The 22,950-nt window shown below is 35.6% G+C and overlaps 1 protein-coding gene across 2 annotated transcripts; it reads right to left on the reverse strand.

The window, feature by feature from the left end:
• Positions 1–1,442: 1,442 nt before the first annotated feature.
• On the reverse strand, positions 1,443–19,772 carry LOC149562080 (uncharacterized). Of its 2 annotated transcripts, XM_089825619.1 has the most exons (4): positions 19,613–19,772; positions 19,262–19,503; positions 2,804–6,578; positions 1,443–2,598 (listed from the first exon to the last, which is right to left on the reverse strand). In XM_089825619.1, exons 3-4 carry the CDS (start codon positions 6,419–6,421, stop codon positions 2,266–2,268), a joined length of 3,951 nt encoding a protein of 1,316 aa, XP_089681745.1. In that variant the 5' UTR covers positions 6,422–6,578; positions 19,262–19,503; positions 19,613–19,772; the 3' UTR covers positions 1,443–2,265. The 2 variants fall into 2 exon arrangements, with proteins under 2 accessions (XP_089681745.1, XP_089681744.1); XM_089825618.1 differs by lacking the exon at positions 19,613–19,772 and having other exon boundaries at positions 19,262–19,565.
• Between the last annotated feature and the right edge of the window lie 3,178 nt (positions 19,773–22,950).

The raw sequence follows: 22,950 nt of genomic DNA on the forward strand, positions 1-22,950 counted from the left end.
AGAATATTCACCCAACACAATGTTGTATGTATTTGTGCAAGCATTATGTTGTGCATTGATGAAGTTAGCATGTGAGTTTATACTTCAATTAGCCATAACCTTGCTCAATATATCTTACAAGTTTTTTTGGATGTTTATATTAGTATTGTAATGTGTAGAGTTTTCTCATGATAGCTAGATTTCATGTTTGGTTTCATATATTCTTTTAAGTCTTTAAAGTATTGATAGATGTGATGCCTTGCAAGTTGAAAAGTAAACTCTTGTAACATGTGTTGAATTTAATAATTACAGGTATAATATGATTCGACTATGAATTAATTGAAGAAAGATGTACTACATTATCTATTGGTACATGGTATGCGAATTGTCAATTTAATCACTTTAAATTGGTCTATCATCAATGAGAATTATATTTCTTTATATGTGAATCTATTATATCACTTACCAAGTTGACATTTCACTTAGCAGCAGAGTAATACTGATTACATTTTCATGTACATTTGTTAGATCATACATGCAATACAAATCAATTCCATACATCAATCAAACTTTTATTACTTAAGATCTACCTTATAACACTTGAAATTGAACTACAAAAATGAGTCTACATAAATTGAAATTTCCATCACACCAAGATTATAAATTCATTTTCAATGTCAAATGAACTAAAAATGACATCCACAATGTTTCTAAATCATCAATTTGAAAAATAAATCTTATTTCCTATCATATTTAAATTTTCATATACGTATTATAAATTTCAACATTAATTGATTTAATTACTTTCAACTAATTACATTTTTGCATAATTATCTTATAGATATATTAAAGAATTTTCTCATTTCTTCAATTTAAAAAACCTTCTTACTATACTCAATTTAAAATTGTACTTCAATTATTATGATATACCTTTATATTTCTCCCCCTTTCCCTATCCCTATCTGTTTTTCTCTCCCCCCACCCTCCAATCTTCATCTCTACTTTTATCTATAAACTAATTAAAAAAATCTCAGACAGTTTGTGTCTCTTCAAATTGAAAATTGAATAAAACTAAATGTCGAACAGCCATTCAAGAAACCTCCCCAAATATTCATGATCTAATGACCCAGTGCCCAAAAAGTAAATACTATGTTTAGATGACTTAGGAGATCAAAGTGTTCAAGGCAACGAGTACATTAGCGATGTTAAAAGGAAAATGTGGCATGAGATGTACTTCTCTTTTATTTTTTGAATTGACCTCCGAACATGGAATTAACTCTCAGTCTTCGTTGGATTGGCACGTAGCCCATGAAATGAAAATGACGCGATAGTGATACGGATTCAAAATAACAGCTTCACCTCCAAAATCAAGCATTAACCATCAAAGACTTCATAAAAGCGCATGACGTTAAATTAAAGAAATATAGGCAGTTAATAAACGAGTAAACTCATGCTCAAGGTCATTTTGCCGAAGAAATGTCAAACTTTGTATGACACTCAGTAAAACATGTAGAAGAACAAAAATTCAGAATCTATGCAATCATGATTTGTCTGCAAATCTACATGCAGCAGTGTAACCCTGTGTGCCGATGGTTACATTTAATTATCACACGTCAGTAGGCAATCACTGATCATAAGGTTTATCGGATCATTAGATATTCATGTGATACATAATGATCAACAAAGACCAGCTCCAAATGACTGTAACAAGTTAGTAGATTATCGAACTTGAATATTTAGGCCATGGAGTAGGTACAGTGTCTTTGATTAGCAACAGCGGAAAGTGAATAATAAAAACACAAAGATTAAATTAGGCCATTTCATATTCTTAGGACCCAGTATAAGAGATTTGCAGAGGAAATAAACACGTAGATTTTCCATAGTCGATTTGATGCTCATCTTGGAAGCTAGAAGATATGAGCTTGCATAATTGGCTGGATGATATATTCTGATTCATCATTTCCTTAGCAACCAAATATAGCTACAGGTACATGCCAAGGCTTTCATTTAAATGGTATGACAGAATCTGGTGACTGAGATTAAGCAACCACTTCAGCATTTGCCAGGAAGCATCTGCGTTCCAGGTTATCCATGCCACAAAAGATTTGAACTCGCTTGGAAGGATGCACAGTATTCTGATTCATGACCTGCTCCATTTGATTACATGATAATCTACTGGAAAATACGATACAAAGAGGACGAATCCAATGCAAATTATTTGACAACACTCAAAGCTGCCAAACTAAAGAACAAAGAAAGTGGCAAAAATACAATATTACATGCATATTACACTCTCCCAAAAGGAGAAAGAGGAGGATCAGATACACGACTTGCGAAAAATACATCATGGTTGCTAGGCATGCTTATTGGAATATCATCCTGTGGGGTTGATATTGCTTGACTTAATGTCCTTCCTTGCTTGGCACGAGGAGGAAGTGATGATCTAGAGCAAGGCTTTTCTATTTGAGCCTCCTTAGAAAACATGAGGGGCTCTCGACTGTGTAGCATGGCAACACCAATAGAGAAAGCTTGCAAAGCTGACAATTGTGGATGGAATCTAAGCAAATACAGTCCATCGTGTACAACATCCAAGCTCAAAGCAAGCGTCCCTTGATCTGCCTGCAATATATGTTTTTACAGATAATAAGATCATTTCATTGTGGCAGCAAGCAAAAACCATTCTCCCCAAATTTCAAGTTTTTAAGGAAAAGAAACACAACAGAAACGGACTACCAAAGAACATGAAATGTCTAATCAGGTTGACAAAATAATATGTGCAAACCATAAAAACTTAAGATTCTGTTAATATGATTCAGTAATTTACCCGAAAAATCCTTTCTGACAAATTGTTCTTTTTTCGATTTTGATTCTCGAGTATGGATAATGGACAACCTAAATCCCATCCACCACAATCACAGCTTCCACCTGACCGCCATCTTTCAATCAGAGGTGAAGGCCCACCAGAGTTAGTCGATGGCTGGCCATGTATGCCTGCTGGAATTATGACAGTCACACCTGTATGTCCTTGAGCTCCACAGCTTGAGTGGATGTCTGAACTTTCTGAAGACCCATTTTCAAATGAGCATCTTTCTGAATTCCGACATGAATTATCCATTGAAATGTTACCGAATCCCATTGGACTGACGCTTGATTTGAGAGAGTGACAATGACTATCATCATCAAATTCAGGAGGTAAATTAATTGGATAGTCAAAATAAGTTTCTGAGCTTGAACCGTTTTTTGCAAGAAATTTTAGACCCCAGCCCCCAAATTCATTTGAGGCAGCATCCTCTCCCTGCCCACCCTTTACACTTTCTCTCCACTCTAATGGAATTTTAATTACTAAAGCCGCCAACTCAAGATCATGGGAAAAACGACTGGATAAAATCAAATTAGAATTTAAAACATTTGGCTCTCTCTGTGTGGCCTGAACCGTATTTCTGCCTTCAGATCTGGATCTCATTGAATTGGACTGACATGGCTCCCCAAAATTTTGTCTGGAAGGATACCCCAGCACATGCAATTCAGATTTCCTGTCTGAGTGCTTAGGAGGTAAGACATTTCTGGGGATTATGCTTTCTATGGTATCCTCTGGCATCGATGTAGAGGATGTTGTGGAAAATGGAGATGAATAAGACAATGGCATATCTAAGGAAATTTCTGAATGGCCCGCCTTGGACGGAGAAAAAGAGTTGTTTTCTGCATATTCTGTTTGCACTATTGGGTCTGAGTTTATATTGCCTTTTTTTGCACCAAATAAAACAAACTCAGTTTCCACTAGATGCTCAATATTGCCCTGACCATTCAACTTAGAGCGTAAGGAACTGGACACCTTCATATTAGCCACAAGATCAGGTATGTGATTATCCTTTCTGCCCCAGCTACCCCATACAGACTTATTTCTTTTCTTGTCAGTACTTTTCCCAGAATGAAATGAGTACATCCAATCAAAATCTCTTCTTTCAGAATTATCTTTCCATGTCTTGGCTGCAAGAACTTCATCGGACTCATTACGAGAAAATGTGAAATAGGGAAAACCATTTTTGTACTTTAAGTGTAGAAGGCCCTGTAAGATTGGAGGATGAGCAGGTGGAGCTGGCACACTAGAACTAGGAATACCAGTTTCTACTGCAGATTGAGATTTTCTTTCTGGGATCTTTTCACGTTTTGGTCTGGGACTACTGCACCTGCTTCTTGACATATGTAAGGAGTGCTTCCCTGCGGTATCATTTTCTGATGCTATAAAGGCCTGACAATCTGACGAGGTTGACCTTACACTGGAATTTCTTAAAGTTATATGACTCGCTCTAGAAAAACCCTGTGCAAGAGACTTTCTTAGAGATTTATTTTCTCCAATGCCTTCTTTGGAGTTTAATACATCAGCATCATGACCGTGATTGAACGAGTTTCTTTGCAGAGGTGTGCGAGAAGATACATCAATCCAATGCCTTTCCCTGGATTTGACAATAGGGTCTATCCACCTTCTTAAAGGGCTCACTGCAGACTTCTTACATCGTTTGGAACCATCTTCAGATAAAGTGCAATCACTAGAGCATGTGTCTGACCTGACTGAAAAGGATTTTGGTGTCATAAAAGAAGTTAAATGGTCATTAATTGCACAATCAGTACTACCATTTAAACTTAAGCTTTTAGCTCTTCTGCTTTTATAATTTCTTGAAGTAGCAACAGGGAATTTATTTGTAACCACTGTTTCAGGCAGATGCTGGTCAGAAAATGCTGCTGCCATTTTGACCGGTACATCAGCATCCTTATCCCTTGGCTGTAATTCACTACGTATTGCAGATTGTGATTGATGAAATGAATCATCATTGGCATCAGTCCTCAGCTGAATAGAATTTCTTGAAACATCTCTAAGCTTTCTGTCTACAGGACACACAAAACTCTTCGCTAAAATGGACTCTTGAGGGTCCTGAAAGATGCTGTCATAGTCATCAAGGTAGATTGAACTTCGGTCACATTCAGTTGATATAGAAACATTTGGATCCACTTTCTGTGGTAGTAGATCATGAGCATAAGCAGCACACTTATCTCTAATACAAGGATCCCCTGTCTGAATATTTCCTTCATCAGCATGTGCAGCAGGCAGTTCTTCCAAACAGTCAACAAAGTGAATATTGATGTCATCATCTGGGCTCGCTGATCTGGTTTTTCCCAAAACTTTTGAATTTTCACCTAACTTTAGGGATGCATCTTCTAAATTTAGTGAAACCTCTGAGCATGTTTCTGGTGAACGATCTCTAGCTGAAAAGAAACCAGGTGTAGCAGGACCACTAACCCATTGTTCCTTGGGAAGCTCAAAGACAAAATTGCTGCTCTGTTCAGTTTTTGACCCAAGAATCGCACTATCATTGCCCATTCCTGACCTTGAAAAATATTTGTGATTTGGAGCTTTAGGAACAGAGTATGAAATCTTTTTTTCTAATGAAGAACGTATATCATTTGGGACTTCCACTTTTGAACCTTGGGAATCAACCACCTTCCTCTGAAGAAACTTTAAGTCCAAGTGCTCATAATGTTTACCCTCACAATCTGTTTTGTTTTGAACGTTTGGAAAACTTTGCTTTGAACCATGCCTCAAGCCTTCCGCACATGATGGATACCTTTCTTGACCATTGGTTGGTGAAGATGAGTAGCTTAAACCGTGCAAGTTAGTTGAAGAAACAGAGGATGAGTTCAAATATGCATGCAAAGAACTAGAAGGTGACATTTCTCTTTTAGCTGAAGAGCTATGATCACTTCTGCAAGAGAAAGAGGAGGATCCCAAGGTTGAAAAGGATGAAGAAGTATCACTTCCAGAAGGAGAATGAAAACCTCTCTGTCCTCTTCCTCTGTTACGATTCCATTTTTCCAAAAGACTCCAATCCAGTACACCAAATCTCAGGGCTCTCTCCTGAAATGATTCTCCTTTCTCTGCTTGTTGAAGGTAATGAGGCAAATTTGCCATATTATGTATTAAATTTTCAGTCTCTGGCTTCTTGTCTTTTACCATGCTATTTAAATACATAGTTGAAGATTCCTCCGTAACTAGATCATCAATCTCTCCTTTCTGTAGTTCACATAAATGACTCATTGTGTGTCTTTGAGAACAGTTTTGTACATCTAAATCTTTTTCTGATATGGAATTGCTTCGGCTATCCAGCCTCCTTTCACCTTTGGGTCCTTTCGAAGCTCCTAGCCAAAGTTTCCTATGCGAGCTAGAACTATGATAAACAGATGTCCTCCTCACTTCTAAGAAATATTCATCATCTGTCTTAGAATGCATTACCTCAGATGATGCATTTTCACATAAACACTTGAAATAATGATGATCCACATTACAATCTGAAATGATATCAGTGGGACATGCTTTTTTATTACCTCCCTTTACTGTGAGCTTCTTGTAAGAGTTCCCACTATTATCATCTAAACGAGTATGTCCCATCTTTAAACAATATTCTCAGGCATTGCTGATGACATTCCGAAATCTGAAGTTGATAGGTCTCATTTGATTCTTGAAAAAGGACCTATTCAAAATCAAATATGGATATGACTATAGCAGATTTTCTATACAACTCAAACATAGTCCTGGAGATTGATGCCTGTAAATGAAAACTGACAATATGTCAGATATGGCAAATATATTTCCAATTAAATAATTAAATCATAGAATACAGAGTTAAAAAAAATTCAAGCAATGCAAATTTTACTTTTAGCACCTCCTAGTGGGATCATGTGGCTAAAATATAGTATTCTGCTACATAATGAACAAAATCACATAAAACAGTATTTCCATTTATTACATTATATAATTATAATGCTGCATGTTTCAGATCTAAAAGTTTGAAAGATACCTTGTGCTATTATCTTTAAAATGCCTAGTTTAATGAGAACTTGAAACTTTTGTACAAATATTGATGTATGCACTGATCAACATGGGATGCACAGTAAAATAGTTGTTACAAACTTAAAAATGAATGACAGATTATTTTACTATCTCCACTCCCAGGATTTTTAATATTAAGACAAACATGATAACAACTGTTCCTACAAGTATCCTTTCTTTGTTTGGAAGAGCATCTATATGCCACTGAACAAGTCTTGAAATCGATTCCTACAGAGGAAAGGAACAATGCTTGGATCTTTTGGTGAGAGGTTTCCATTCAGCACACAAGAAAGATGGGTTAGAGTAGTTGTTATGATGAGGAAAGGCAGTGAAAAACGGATCCACGGACAATTTTTATTATGCTTGTAAAGGGCTGGAATTGGATGTGTTAATAAAATAACAGAGAGAGGCCAACAAATTGGAAACGATTCAGATTTTTCAATGATTAGAGAACAAGAGAAGCTCGGACTATAACGAAAAGATGCATTGGATGACAAGTGGCAATATTCCATCAAAGTTGTATTTCCAATATTTATTGACAGTTGGAAAGGTTCTGAAGGGAGCCTCCAGAATAGGGGACAAAGCCTGCAAATATTTCACGATAATATCAGAAATATTTAACACAGTTGGTAAGGACACTTTACTTTCCAATGCCATCCATAGACCTCATCAAACGGATAGTCACAGAGAAACTAGGATGTTACAAAACACTATGCAAATGAATGATTGGTAGGTGTCAGTCTTATTCAACATATTCCCGAGGTTTTAAATTTCAAAAAGGAAAATTTTACTTTCCATCCATAGACCTCGTCAATGAATAGTCACAGAGAAACTAGGATGTTACTAAACACTGTCCAAATGTATGATTGGTAGGTGTCAGTCTCATTCAACATATTCCCGAAGTTTTATATTTCCAAAAGAAAATTGTTTGGTTGTTGACAATCTTTAACTGATTTTTATTAGATTCTAGCAAAAGTCCGTAACTAGAAGAATTAGTCATATTACTTGTCTGATCAAATATATTAAGCTCAAAATTTCAAATAGGGTTCACATCCCATGGTTGACTCTAATGGAAGAAATAAGTCTAGTCTTGTGACTTTACCTAATCAAACATTCACAAACACAATTGCGAAAGAGTCACTAAAATGGCTAGAAAAAGAGCAATCTGGCTTTTACAAAGGCATACTTATCAGTGTTCATAGGGGATGCATCCCTAAGATTTGTGGCTTTTCTCACGTTCCTAACCCTAGGAACATCAGAGGATGGGATACAGGGATAGACATCTCATTTGAATTTCTTGACGGAACATTCCTGGTACGTCTCCCTACAGAGGGGACATCTTGGTGTCCCCTTTCTGCAGGAACAGCCTACCATTCATTACCTGACATCCCTGCCAACATCCTGGGAACATTGGGGCATCCCTTGCCCTTGTCAAACTCAAACATAAAAAAGCTAATAAAAACAAAATACTAATCCTTGTAGTTATGGAAGATCCACAAGGCCCAACAACATAAAAATTGTTATTTTACTCCCAAAAATCACAGTCCACGTTTGTTATATGAATTGTTACAAATTAAAAGGAAAACCATCATTTGGAGGTCCTTGTGGAATCAAATGTCATGATTTGGGCTCAGTGATTGTGGTTGCTCCAAAATCTTTTGAGGAGTGCTACCTCTCAACCCACCCTGTTGGGGGCAGCCACCCATTATCCCCCACTCTGGGGTCAAAAACCTAAAATCCAAAGTTTTCTCAGTATTGCACCAGATGAAAAATGAAACAAAAAAAATTATCCTATGTTTGTCCCAATTCAACCGAGTAATTGAATTTCATTTACACTTTTGGTTTGCTGAGTCAATCCTGATTATAAGAAATACTTCCATGATGTGAACCATCATTAACATTTATCATTTGATAATTGACAATGAACTTTTAGCTGTGCTGTCAATTATGTATTTACTTTTTGTACATCTGATCTGCACATTATGTTTATTTTTGTAGTTTTTAAATACCATATACGATTATAATTTATTATTATAATGGTCAAAATTGCATACTCTGTGCCCTTTTCCCTTATGTTCTGTGTCTATCTTGATTACAGTGCTCCGAATGCAACAATAAGTTTACAATTGGCATATTTTTGCTTGAAATTCAACCCATAACATTCTTGCATCCCAATCTCCTTATCACTTACTGGATTGTCACCTTGGATCAAATCCACAAGCGCAGATTTGTCACAAGTCACGTCTGTGATTGTGGATTGGAACCCCAAATCCTACTAGACATTGTGAACCAACTTCACACACATTTTTGTGTTTGATTGTTGTATTTAAAGACTTATAATATGTTCATCTGAAATCATATTGAAGATCTACCTAAGAGTTATGCAAGGACTTGATGTAGTGCTAAGTCACAAGGTTTGGATTCAAATTCAAGTAGGCCGATCATAAAATTCGGATGAAATTCAGCAAGGGTAAAAATCGACATTAAATTTAACTCGTATAAATTTATTTATTTTTAAATATAAGTAATATATCCACAAAATCATCAAAATATTTTGACATTGCTAAATAATTAAACTAAATAACTCAATATTATTTTAAAATAAATTAATATTATTACAACATTTTTATATTAAATATCATAAAATTCGGATGAAGTTCGGAAAGGGTAAAAATTTACTGAAATTCAAACTTCATGGATGAAATTCGGCGTATCCTGTGACTTAAACAGTGTATTCTGAGAGCATCATAGCACACGTCAGTACACATCATCCTACATTCATTGGATGGTTGCTTTTTGCCTTCAAGTCCTAGGAGTTATTATCAGTGCGCATAATCCTAGGTCCATTTCACGCCTGCTTGTCATCTTTGAGCTTTATACCAGGAGCCATAAAGTAGTCCAACTAGGACTCTGATTGAGGAGAAGTGACCATAATTGAACAAATTTTTGAAGTTGTTCCTAAACAGTGAGAACCCTTACACAGGTTCAAATATAAAGAGACCAAGGGAAACAACATTCAATGAACAGTAGTCTACCAGAGCAGTCCCACAAATTATAGTTCGGATCCACATGTAGGTAAACCAAGAAAAAACACTGTCAATTTGCAGATATCTAAGTCGCCCATACAATCCCTAAGATCCTAGTTGAGTGGCAAATTCATTCTGAAGTACTAAACTTTTCCACTCTACTTTCCCAGCACAATGCCATGAATTAGATTTATTCATCATTGTGATGTAATAAATGTCCCAGGGTAAATTTATACGGTGTGCTTATTTTCCTTCACAATTTTGGTGAACCCAACTTTCTTACACAGCCTAGGATTTTGCCTTCAGGTTTATTCTACTTCCATTAAGGTTTTCAGATCTCTTTTTTTATTTTCTATTTCATCATCATATTTTCAAATTTAATTAGAATTTCTATTCCCTTAATCTCCTGCTTCATAGTTATACCTTTCTTTAAGATTTGTGTTTTCTTGTGTGACCTTGATTTCACCTATAGCATTTTATTTGGTGAGCTAGCTTCAGATCTGAGTGCTTGCTAGTTTTTCTAATTTTAAATCAGAACTTTACCTTTCTCTTTATACTATTTGGGCTTTAAGACTTTGTTTGCATGCCATGATCTCATTCTCATCCTCACACTCACTTAGAGAGAAATCCGCTAGAATTGTTGCTCTTTTAATGATGAAACCATAAGGACTATTTTAGTCCCATTGTTGAAAATGAAGCTCAAGATTGTGATCATGGAGCACATTTGGAGCAACAATAATTTGCACAATGTGCTAGTTTAGCCGAGGTGGATAGCCTTGTAAATTTTGATTCAAATCTTTCATGATTTATTACTTACTAAACCATTTGAGTGGCGAGTTCTTCCAAGGCATTAGTGCTGAAGTTACTCCTGATTTTTCTGAATGTTGTCTCTTCTTCATAGTTACCCTCTAGTTTTGTTCCTAAATATGGCATACCTGCCAATTTCATTCCTCCTACCATGCCTACTTCCCATATAAAGCTCTTTACATCCACAGCCCTCCCATCCCACTACCATTTCACCTACTTTCCATGCTATACCTACTATTGCTATGACTAAACACAATCCTTGTGTTCCTTCTACCATTTCCACCTTCACCACCAATGTTACCTCTTCTAGTGTAATTCCTACATCTACCATGTCCCATTCATTCTGCAATATCCCATTCTATACATTCTTCAATGTCTCATTCCATACACCACACCATTCCTTCTATCATAGACATGTCTTTATCTATTCACTTCATTTTACTGTCATCCCATGCTCCTCTACAATCGTTATTGCTAACTCTACCTTGGATGCACTGTTTGACAAAATTTAAATTTCTCAAGAAGTGAACGATACACCAACTAAACATGACACTTACATATAAAATTCACCATTACACACCTCTTGCATTTGAAACTATAACATACACACTGCCCCCTAATAGTGTGCAGACTAGGTCTGAATTGTGTCATGAAAAAGGTGTATCCATTTTCAACCTTTTGATGTTATGTTTAGATTTTCCATGAGGCAAAAGCCTTAGATGGTTCTTTCAACTTTCCACAAAACTTGAGGAACAATGGTATTCAACTATTTTACTCTTTACTTCCTAGTTCCATTCTTTGAGTGAACTAGCCGCAGCTTTCATGCAACATTTTCACATTTGAAAACTACTATAACTGACTTGATTATATGTGCCTGAAAACATTGGAAGCCTGTCATTGATTATGTTATTCACTTTCAATATTTATGTGGTAAAATAAAGCATCTATTAGATGATGATGAGAAACAAACCATGTCTCTTGAAGGACTCCTCACTATTATCAAAAATAATGTGTACTTGACTAGCTTTCCTTCTTTCATGGACATGTGCACTTGTATAAATAACCTTGAATTAAAATTGTTTGCATCCAATGCGCTATGTATGACTCGTCTTCTCACGGTTCATCCACATCGTTTTAGCCTTCCAAATATCAAAAATCTTAAAACAATTTTCCAAATGGTGATGATTCTAAGAGACAGAAGATAATGTGCAGCATGTGACTAATACTTCCAAATTGCTCTCTTCAAGCCTCAGACTCAATTACAAGAGCCATCAGACATTGTTTCAAAGTTTGTTTAGCTCAAGTTTAATTACTCTTCTGCCTATTCATCCATTAGATCCAAGCAAAGGATTACAAAATCAATTTGTGTTCTGGTGCTCAGGAGAGTACCAAAGATTACTATTCATAAAGCTAATGGACTTCATACTCAAGATCGCAAAGCATCAAAAGTTAAGATGAGAGATTTGATTGATAATCATATGATTCGTATTGAGGGTGTTAATGATGGGGCCCAACCATTCAGTTGGTCCAGCTAATCAACAATCAAAAATTTATGACAATACATTTTGTCGTTCTAATAAATCATCGATGTATATAATGAACAGGCTTCTCTTCCTATGGATGATAGAAAAGTTGATTGACATACCATGAATGATTGTTGCATTGATTCTCATTCACCGTCGGATATTCATTCTTTTGTGGGTGTGCTATACATCCTAAGGATATGATTTCCTTCTCTCATGTCAATCCACAAAATAATTATTATGATCCATCATATATCCCTGGTAGCACCAGAGGTACTTTAAGTACTCAGTTTTTCATTGATCCTACATGTCAATATAACATATTTACTGAACAGCACTTATTTAAAAGTCACACTAAGCATCAAGAATATGCATATTTTAAAGTATCACTAATCATGATTAATAGGATTTTCAATTAAACTTTGGGTTGCATTATTTTACATTTGAATTATCAATATCGTGCCATGTGATTCCATATTCAAATAGATTTAGTGTATCACTTGGTGGATCATGAACTAAGTAATGCAAAGTGAAGCCTCAGTTTTTACATTAATGTATCAAATTTATAAATGAAGGCAAGTTCATCAAAATTGATAGATCTCACTATAAGCCATTAACAGATATGCGTCATTTTACATTGACACAATTGTCAAGATGCCTAAAGAAGTTCCACACAAATTTGCTTATTATATATGATGCTTTTATGAGCATTTATTAATATATTTAGATGTCATATAACACTATCTATTCCATGTTTACTAACTTTTAATGGGATTTTCTTGTTTTTTAAATACTATCTACTCTCCTTCAATCTATCTGCATCCCTTTTATTCAGCTAATGGTGAACCCTGTCATGTCTTCTTTTTCTCAACACAATCAATAAATTAGATTATTACAATAAAAGCATTTTTATACATTAATTAACTAATAAGTAAAAAATAGAATAAAGTGAAATTTTCAAATTCAAAAGTTGGCACCCACATTTTGGGGCATTAAGCACTTTTCACCTATTTTGGAGAACAACAAAATTTTGATGATAAGTAGGAGATATTTTCCACAAAAAGTCAAATTGTGATATGACTATCAAGATTCAACTGTGTAGATTTAGAGTCAGACTCATTGACCCATGTTTAATGAGTAGTAAGTAATTAACAAGAACCCATCTCTTATGATAATGAATGGAATGCTAAGCACTCATTGCACCTAAGTGATGCTCTCAAGAGTGAAGCCTTGGGCATTCCCAAGAGGTCACCCATAACAGCATTGCTCTATCAAATGATTCACCCCTAAGAGCATCCTAGATACAATGAGTGCTAAGCGTTCGATTCACTGTCATAAAAGATGGATTATTGTGAACCACTGCTCATGAAACATGGGTCAATGAGTTTGACTCAATAACATATGTTGAATCTTGATAGAAATATCACAGAACTTAGGTGAGCTTTCATTAAGCTGTGCAAGAAGGATGAAAAAAACTGAATTGCATTTTTGCGGTTCGGATTAAACTCTACCTCTACCTAGGCAAATCCAATCAGGGTTTGCAGATTGTTTGCAGATCAGGCTAATAATTGGTAGAACATGAACCATTTCAATTTCACAGTACAGGCGCTGAAGGAGATCAGGATTTTTGCAAGTGTTGTCCAGTAAGATGCCATCCATCAATTCTTTTGAGGAGATCACTCTGTTCTGAAAGGGCGCCAATAGGCAAATTTTGTGTGCTGATCACCCAATCCAGACCCAGATCACTGCTGTCATTACCATCAGGTGTAAGGGATTCCACAACAAAGAGGTCGAGACTGCAAAAGTGGCAGCACTTCATTTGTCCACAAATTCAACTTGTTTGTAACAGATCTTGTTGTCAGGAGATACCAGGCACAGTTTGCATAAGATTTATAACTCAGATCTTCTTTCATTCGACAGATTTGTCACTTGAGACATTTTGGTTGGCAGAGGAAGCATAATCTAACAGCTGTTGTGCATTTATATGTGTTTTCTGCCCTAAATCAGAACACAGGCACTGAAGCATGTAGCCATTCATTTCAGATATGGGCATTATGCTAGGGTCAACGGTCCTCCATATTCGCCTCTAAACATTCCTTAAAATCCGAAGAGGCAAACAGACCATTTGTAAGTAATATTCAGTTTTCCTGTGTTCTCTTTCTGGTACTGTAATGTCCCCATTTTTGGTAATATTGTTTCAGGAGCTTTTGGCCAGTATCCAAGTTTTCTCGTAAGCTTCTGGGTGAGCTAAGGAAAACTCCAAAAAAATTGGAGAATGCAAATTCAAATTTTTGGCATCTATTTGTGGCATTGAGCTCAACAGCTATTATTATCCTTGAAACTTTCAAAAACTGTGATATTGCTATGAGGATTCAACTGTGTAATTTTTGAGTCAAACTCATAGCCCCATGTTTCATGAGTAATGGTTCACAAGAACCCATCTCTCATGAGAATGAATGGAACACTTACACTCATTGGATCTACGTGATGCTCACAGAGATGAAGCACCGAGACTTCCCGGGAGCTCACCCATCCCAGTACTACTCCACCTTGAGCGCACTTAACTACATAGTTTACTCCATTGTTAAATCCACTCTGCTTGCAACCCCATTTGCAAAACCTTCACCGAGTGTTGTGGCTTATGAACCATTCATTAGAAAGCCCCTTAAGCTCATCAATTGATAAGTAGGAGATATTTTTGAGTCAAACTCATTGACCCATGTTTCATGAGTAATGGTTCACACAAACCCAACTCTCATGAAAATGAATGGAACACTTAACACTCATTGGATCTAGGTGATGCTCACATAGGTGAAGCACCGAGACTTCCCGGGAGCTCACCCATCATAGTACTACTACATCTTGAGTGCACTTAACTACATAGTTTCCTCCCTCGTTAAATCCACTCTACTTACAACCCCATTTGGAAAACCTTCACCTAGTGTTGTGGCTAACGAATCATTCATTAGAAAGCCCCTTAAGCTCATCAATTGATAAGTAGGAGATATTTTTGAGTCAAACTCATTGACCCATGTTTCATGAGTAGTGGTTCACATGAACCCATTTCTCGTGAGAATGAATGGAACACTTAGCACTCATTTGATCTGGCTGATGCTCACAAAGGTGAAGCACCGAGACTTACAAAGAGGTCACCCATACCAGTACTACTCCATCTTGAGTAAACTTAACTACGGTGTTTCCTCCATGGCTAAACACACTCTACTTGCAACCCCATTTGCAAAACCTTCACCAAGTGTTGTGGCTTATGAACCATCATTAGAAAGTGGAAAATATCTCCTACTATCAAAAATGTTTATGGCCTCTTGGGGTGTTCTCCAAAGTTCCTAGAAAGCACGTCTATATTTTAGCAAATTATATGGTTAGCACATGTCCCCTTCCTACTGCCTCAATCACTTCATGTTATGATAAGATTTGGTTTCTTCAGGTGGAGTATTTGAAATATACACTTAGGTTTCTAATGTTTTTACTGAAGTGTTTAATGTCCCCTTAAAGGGGATGCTTAGGGAAAAGTCAAGGATTACTTGCACAAGAAATTCAAAGAAAAGATTATTGGTGGGAAAAAGAGTTATTTTATATAATTTCAAATTGTTTTTTTTCCTCCACAGCTATAGAGGTTTGGGATCTCATTAGCTCATATACTGAAGATTACATTTACCATTATCCTGTCAAACTGAACCTGCAGCTTTCTAAAATCTTTTGAGGATGAAAACCCTCATTTGATTTCTAGTTTCAGATTTGGAAGACAATCTCTGGCTGAAGGTATTGTGATTTCATTCAGGAATCACCTTTGAGCTTCAAGTTTCCAGATTTTGGAGTTTCATGATGAAGGTCATTGATGCAGATTACTTGCAGGTTTTTAGAGAAGGATTTCCGATTGATTATCACTTGCAGGAACGTAAGGTCCCTACACTCACACTTGGAAATGGTAACTTGCTATGACTACCCAATAGCTACATTCTCCAGTAATTTTAGATTTTGTGAGCAATTGAAGAGATTTTGATTCTGGGCCATACATATCTATTTCCAGGCTGAGACATCTTTTTGGGCATCCTTGGTGGGTGAATCTGCTAAGCTGATTTATGTCTTTTGTTCGACCATTTTCAAAATGTTACTGTGATCTCTATTTGCAGGCCGTATCATCTTTTTGGGAAGCAGCCAAATTGATTTTGTCTTTTATTTGAAGTTTTTTGGAAATGTTACCGTGACTAGGTTGCAGACTCCACAAAACTCGCAGCAAAGGGATTGTTCTGACTGAGTTGTAACATTGCCCTGGTTGGCCATACCCCTAGTTGCTGAGAGTGAAAATTGAAGAGTAATAAGCTGCAGTTTGGAGGTGTTTTTAAATTACATGGTGAGGCCATGGCATTCTTTGACACTCCTAAGCCTCTTCATGGCTAAAAGACAGGGTGCTGCTGTCTTATAAGCTTTCCTTGGTGGTTGTTAGAACAGCAGCAAATCAGTGATTTTCAGGCCCTTTAATGAATGATTTTTCCTCACAGCAGATTATTATTATACCTTAACAGCATTTGTTGGTTTGGAATGTGATTAAGGTTGTTTGGAGGGACAGAAGAGCAGAACAGCAGTGATTATCAGACCCTTTAAAGAATGATTTTTCCTCACAGAAGATCGTTATTATAACTTAACAGCATTTGTTGCTTCGGATTGTGTTTAAGGCTGTTTAGGGGACCTAACTCTCAGTGCTGGGTATGACTGGAAACCTGCGAATTGATATGTTCCTTGCCTTCTGAAGCTATATGTGATGCTGAGTATATTAAAGGCTGATGATCAACATTAGAATGATTATTCTCTGTTTGGAGGAACTTTCTGGTGATTTGGATGGCTTTCTCACCTGCAACAGCCTTGGATCAGACCTACAATCGAATCTGTCAGACCTGTGATGGAGTATACAGCAGTTATATAATATCTATCTGACCTGTTATGACTATTCCAGCTCTTATCCCAAGGTATTTCACCGCTGGTCTTTGTTTTGGGTGTTGGGTATTAAGTATTTGGACAATTTTGGGAAAGTGATTTGCACAGTGCCATTGATATCAGCACATGGATCAGCTTTGTAATCCTTGTACCAGCTCTTCATACCAGAGATTATCTTTGTTGATGCGCTTACAACTTAATATTGACATTCTCTTATTTGGCAAAACAACAAAAAATAAAAAATAGAAATTTGAAGGTGGTTAATAAAGTCATGGTCTGAATACATAATCTACAGATTATAACCCTTGGAGTTGTACTCAGAAGTTCCTATTTTATGATTGAATCAAACTTACCAATTTTTTCTGGCGTCAGAATTATAAATAGTTCACTCCCAGATTTGGTTCAGTGCTTGTGATTTTATTAATTTTCCCATTGAACGTTCTTAATGACCCCTTGTCAAAAGGAACAGAAACAGAATTCAATCCAGCAGAAATAACTATAACAATCAGGCTAATAGGGGAGCAGTTCTAGGGTATGTGTGGTGCCAGAATTCTTGTTATTGAAGCATGGTCACAAGACTACCAAATGATTTATAGCTATCTGAAAATTATTAACCCTCTTTGGGTACCTCAAGGCCCTACCCTGTTGCTTCAAGGGTGGTATCCCTATTCATTTTTAGGCCCATAATAACCCCTGTGGATTATAGAGGGATGTAGCGCTATGGTACATTCCTAGATATGGATAGTTTAGTATTACTAAAACTAGAAGTCGAACATTCATCTTGAAGATGAACTCAACAGTAATTTCATTTTGATAAATACGTACTTCGTAATACATTCTAATGTTATTGAGAACTAAGTTGCACTCTCCTCTTTTCAAATTCATTTGCAATCAGTCCATTTCCTGGCCTGACAAGGCAGATGTCAAACCGCACTTGTGGAAGTAACCCAAGGTGACAAGCAGAATATTTTCTGATTCTGAAGCATTCATCTACTCATCATTCACATCCCTTCATGGTCGGCCAATCATATTTTCATCTGTCACAGTCATCATGAGTACCAGATTTTATTATTTTATTTTCTAAACTATTTCATTTAGTATATTTAGTACATCAACAACTCTTTTGATCTGAACAGATTCTAGCTGTTTATGTAATTATTTGTTTACCTAGATTTATGTAAAACCGATTTTATTGTCCCTTTCACATTCACTTGACTTAAATTTTGCATAGCAAGCAAACCTACTCTGTCCACCTACAGACAATCTTTACTCGGAAAAAATTCGTGAAGGGTCAATAAACTATATATACTATTACTGAGGTGCATTTCATCAAAAGTGGTCGCTACATCAAATGGTAACTCATTGCCAGTAAGTTGCCTCTAATATTCATGGGTTCCTTTCTGTAAGACTGCCTCAAAGTTGTCGCCCGCTCCCCCTCCCCACACCCCCCCCCCCCAAAAGGACCGTGATAAAGTTTCAAAGCTTGAAATGTGCATGAGTTCTGATGCTTTGATTTGCTGTCTGGTAGGGTTACGAGTTTGGTCTTGCAGTAAAATGAAGTTCCTATTAAGCGCTTAGGAAAAGTACGATTGTCTTTGTTGTTAGGCAAAGTTAGATTAGGAATCAATGAAATTACACTGCTGTTGACCCCAATGCAGCAGAAAATTGAAGCTGGCCCCTAGATATATTGTTTTTGAATGATAACATACTTCAATGGACTCGTAGTGTTAAAGTGATAATATATGGCTGCAAACCAACATGGTGAAGTCCATCCATTAAATAAAGGCCTCTGCTAGACCAGGATTCTCTATTCCTCACCCAATAGCCCCCGCATAAGGGTTAGAATGGAAGAGGCAAAACAAGTTTTCTTCTACTCACACCCACGTACATTTCTTCCAAATAAAGAAATAGGATGAACAAACAAATAAAGTGATAGATGTGTTGCTTAATAGTCTGGAAAGTAAGCAGTCCACAAGTTATTCGTTATTTAAAGTTGTGGGATGCCTCAAATAATCAATAATGTGCAGGCTGCTTAAACTGTTCCAGATTAATGATAAATTTCCTGTATTAAAAGTACAAGTAAGAAGTACCTGGTGCAAGTGTAAGATATGGCATGGCATTGCTCTTGTGAGCTGATCTGATCCAGGAAAGGAAACAGAGAGAGGAGAACGGCGTCTCTCTCCCCCTCTATCAGATAAGCATATTATACTCTGTGGCTGTTCCAAAAGTGAAGACTGTATCACTCTCCAGCAAATGCAGGAAGATTGAGGTTAGTAAAGATGAGTACCATGGCTTCCTCCCGCCTCGATTTTTGCTTTGCCCTGATATCTGTCTGGTATAGGACGTATACCCAAAGCAAATTCACTAACCACTGGTTAAATGCTTGGAGACAAAGGGAAATTAGAGGGGTTAAAAAATGATAATAGGTTGGTGTTACCTACCTGTAGCCTTCCCTCGCTTTCTTTATCGATTTGGCCCCATCCTCCCTGCCACGTACAAATTCCTTGCCTTTCTCCTCTGTCTTTTGCTGAGTCAAAAGCATATAAAGAATACCCCATGTACGATGCCCTTGGAGCCTCTACCCCAGCGACATCTCCATTTATCAATTAATTAACCAGGTTTCAATATGCTCTCCTCACTTTTTCAACTTTTTCTACTATTGGAAATTGACAACCAGTTGAAATGAAACCATATTGTTCCCCTGTTTCCGTGGATGGGATATAATTATGTTCATGGCTATTCATAGGGAATTTGAATCTTGAAAGCACCATCATGAAGCTAGCCGTATGCGAGATAGAAACAAGAGAGTTTTAGCCGAAAGGAGCTCAAATGATAAAAGGTGTTTGAGTGAAGATTGAAGCTCTAAATTTGAAGATGACTACTTTTTTTGCCCCATACAATAAAATGTAATGTCTAAATTTTATTATAAATTAACTTAATATGGGTAGTAATAATTTTTCTTTTATTTTTTTATTAAGAATTAATAAAAGAGACATATTTGTGAGTAGGTAAAAAGGGAAAAGATAGATGGTTTAAAGAAAAGATAAGTGGCACAAACTTCTATACAGTGCATTTATTTATGAGAGAGGAAAACTAAGAACAAGATGAAGGTATCAACAAAAGTGGCACATAAAGTGTCACTTCTATAGTAATCCACTTTGTAAAGATTATATTATAGTAATGAAGGGCATTGCATTCATGAATTGGTTTATTTTAACCAATTCAATATACACATGGAATTTGGAATAATCATATGCATATTTTACGTTGCCCTTTTGTTGTTGGAGTATCCAACTAATTACATGATAGAAGACTATTTTCAATAATAATCTTTCTAAATAGGCATATGACAAAGGAAATTTTAATTCAATAAACATCATTTGTCATTTGCTTTAAGTAGATTCAATAAGACAAAATATGTGTTCTCAATTTCCATTACTAGATAAGTGAATAACCTATTTTGTCCTTAAGCATATATATTTTAAATAGAGATGTGGAGGGAGAAGTGGAGAAAGAGATACCTTTATGATTGTATATATTTCTTAATATATCACAAAGTAACGAGAAAATAGGTATATCAAGTCTTAAGTCAATGGATATAGATAAGTATTTCATTTTATCTCTTAGTTTGAGACAATTCTATAAAACATAATTAAGTGAAGAGCTACAAATATGCATTAACTCTCATCAAAAATGAGTGCACCCCTCCTTTTAACATAAAGACACTCCTAACATTGAATATGACATACCATATTATTACATATATTGCATTGAACATGTCTAGAATGAAATAAAATAAAAGGAAACATGTGACCTACCCAAATAATGTGAATCACAAAATTTCATGCTTTGACAAGATTGATTAAGTGAGATGGATCCTTAACAAACATAATGATCAGATCTAATAACATCCAACTAATGAGTACAATGCTTATTTTAGAGTTGTTGGAACATTTAGTTTTTTAGGGAGGTCCATAAGGTTTTTCTAGTGTTTATTTCCTAAAACCCTAAACCTTTTAAGTTTTGGCCATGTTTTATTATTGTAGCTTTTCGAATATCATTTCAATTGGTTTATCTAGTGTGATCAATTAAGCACTAAAGATAATTCTCTTGAAGATTGTTATTTATTGGCATCTTGTCTTAGTCACAAATGTGTACCATGTAATTAATTTGTTTTCTTAAAACTTCTTAGTTGCAAGCATTTGATTGAAGTATGCATCACTCTTATTGGTAAAATATGTTATCTCTATGATTGTATCTAATGTAAGGATATAACTAATATTTTATTCAATTCACGTACACTAGTATATCTTGATTTTAATAATACATTTCAAATATGTACTTCTCAACCAACTAAAGGAGATCTAATGTCAGAAGCTTTATAAGTGGTTTTTCTATTTGAGATGTTAATCATTGTCATTTATAATGGACTTCTATATGTCAAACATTCTCGTAGAGAATCAACTATTAACTAATGTGTCTTCCACTGTACATTAGGTTATGAGGGATCTTAAGGTTAGTAATTATTTCATATGTTTAAAATAGAATGTCTCCAAGGTTGTGTGTATATCTTAAATAGGATTTGTACTAGTTTGCACAATTTGTGACAAAGTGTCATCAAGTCTTTCACTTTATTCAAGTAATGGTGTATCAACTCTGGTGATGTATTCTATCTACAATAAAAGTAGGTGTCATATTCTTATACAGAAATTTAAAGCAAAAGATGATTGCTTATTCTTAAAAGGAACTTTAAGTAAGAAATAATTTAAGATACTATCCATGGAAATAACTAGAATGTAAATATAATAGAAATTGTTCAAAATATTTTATAATAAAATAAGTTCCTTTGTTGATTCACATGCTAAAAAATAAAATCTTTTAGAAAGTTACTCTATTACAAGGACATGATGTAGTGCTTAATTGTAGTTTACTTTTTAGTTTCATATTGTTGAATTCTTTTAGGCCATTTTTCATTCATATGTTGGTTTACTCAATGATATTTGGTTGCATAGTTGTATGACACAACTTCATGTTGGATTTATATATTGTGAGTCGGTATGTAGTTGAGACATTATATGTGTTTAGTTGATGTTTATGGTTACTTGCATGATGATGTTGATGATGATGATGTTGTTGCTTTATATGCTTTTAAATAGTGATTATGGTTATCTACATGAAGATGGTTTTATATTTGATGATGTCATTATGTATATAGATTATTCGTTTTTGGCCTCATACTTGCATGTGTATAGATATCTTGTATGTTTTACATTTCTATTTGACATGTATATTGTGGTTAAGGGAGGGAGACATAGTCACATGTGTGTTGGGATCTACAAGATGTACCACTCCCCCCATTCTCTACTATATATGGATATATATAACTATACATGCTTGTCTTTTATGCAGGATTGTAGGTACTAGGCATCAAATTCTATAAATTGCTAGGATGAGTGTACCTATCACAATATCTCAATGGTAAGAGTTGGGAGATAATGTTCAATCCAAATCTTAATCCAAGCCCTCTATTGTCCTAAGACTAAGGACAACTTTGTGATTAACTACCCATTTGAATTTGTTAAGGTGACATGGATTTATAAACTTATCCCTAGAGTTTCATTTTGGATTTTGAAATTTTGTCAGTTTTTCTTGTTGGTTGTATGTCATGTGATTTATTGTGGAATGTGGTATTAAATTGCCTAAGGAAATTAAATAAAGTTAATTATTTGGTAAAAATCTAATATTTACTAGAATATAGAAATATTAAAATATAAGAATG

The sequence above is a fragment of the Cupressus sempervirens genome, chromosome 4, assembly GCF_028749045.1.
Source record: "Cupressus sempervirens isolate cs-2001-9-10 chromosome 4, ASM2874904v1, whole genome shotgun sequence".
NCBI classification, from domain to species: domain Eukaryota; kingdom Viridiplantae; phylum Streptophyta; class Pinopsida; order Cupressales; family Cupressaceae; genus Cupressus; species Cupressus sempervirens.

What these genes read in the sequence shown, in the direction of transcription:
- LOC149562080 (XM_089825619.1), bottom strand. Translation starts at nt 6,421, where the DNA reads ATGGGACATACTCGTTTAGATGATAATAGTGGGAACTCTTACAAGAAG. An exon ending in TGTCAGAAAGGATTTTTCGG is followed by an intron (nt 2,599 to 2,803) that starts GTAAATTACTGA and finishes CATATATTGCAG; the next exon opens with GCAGATCAAGGGACGCTTGC.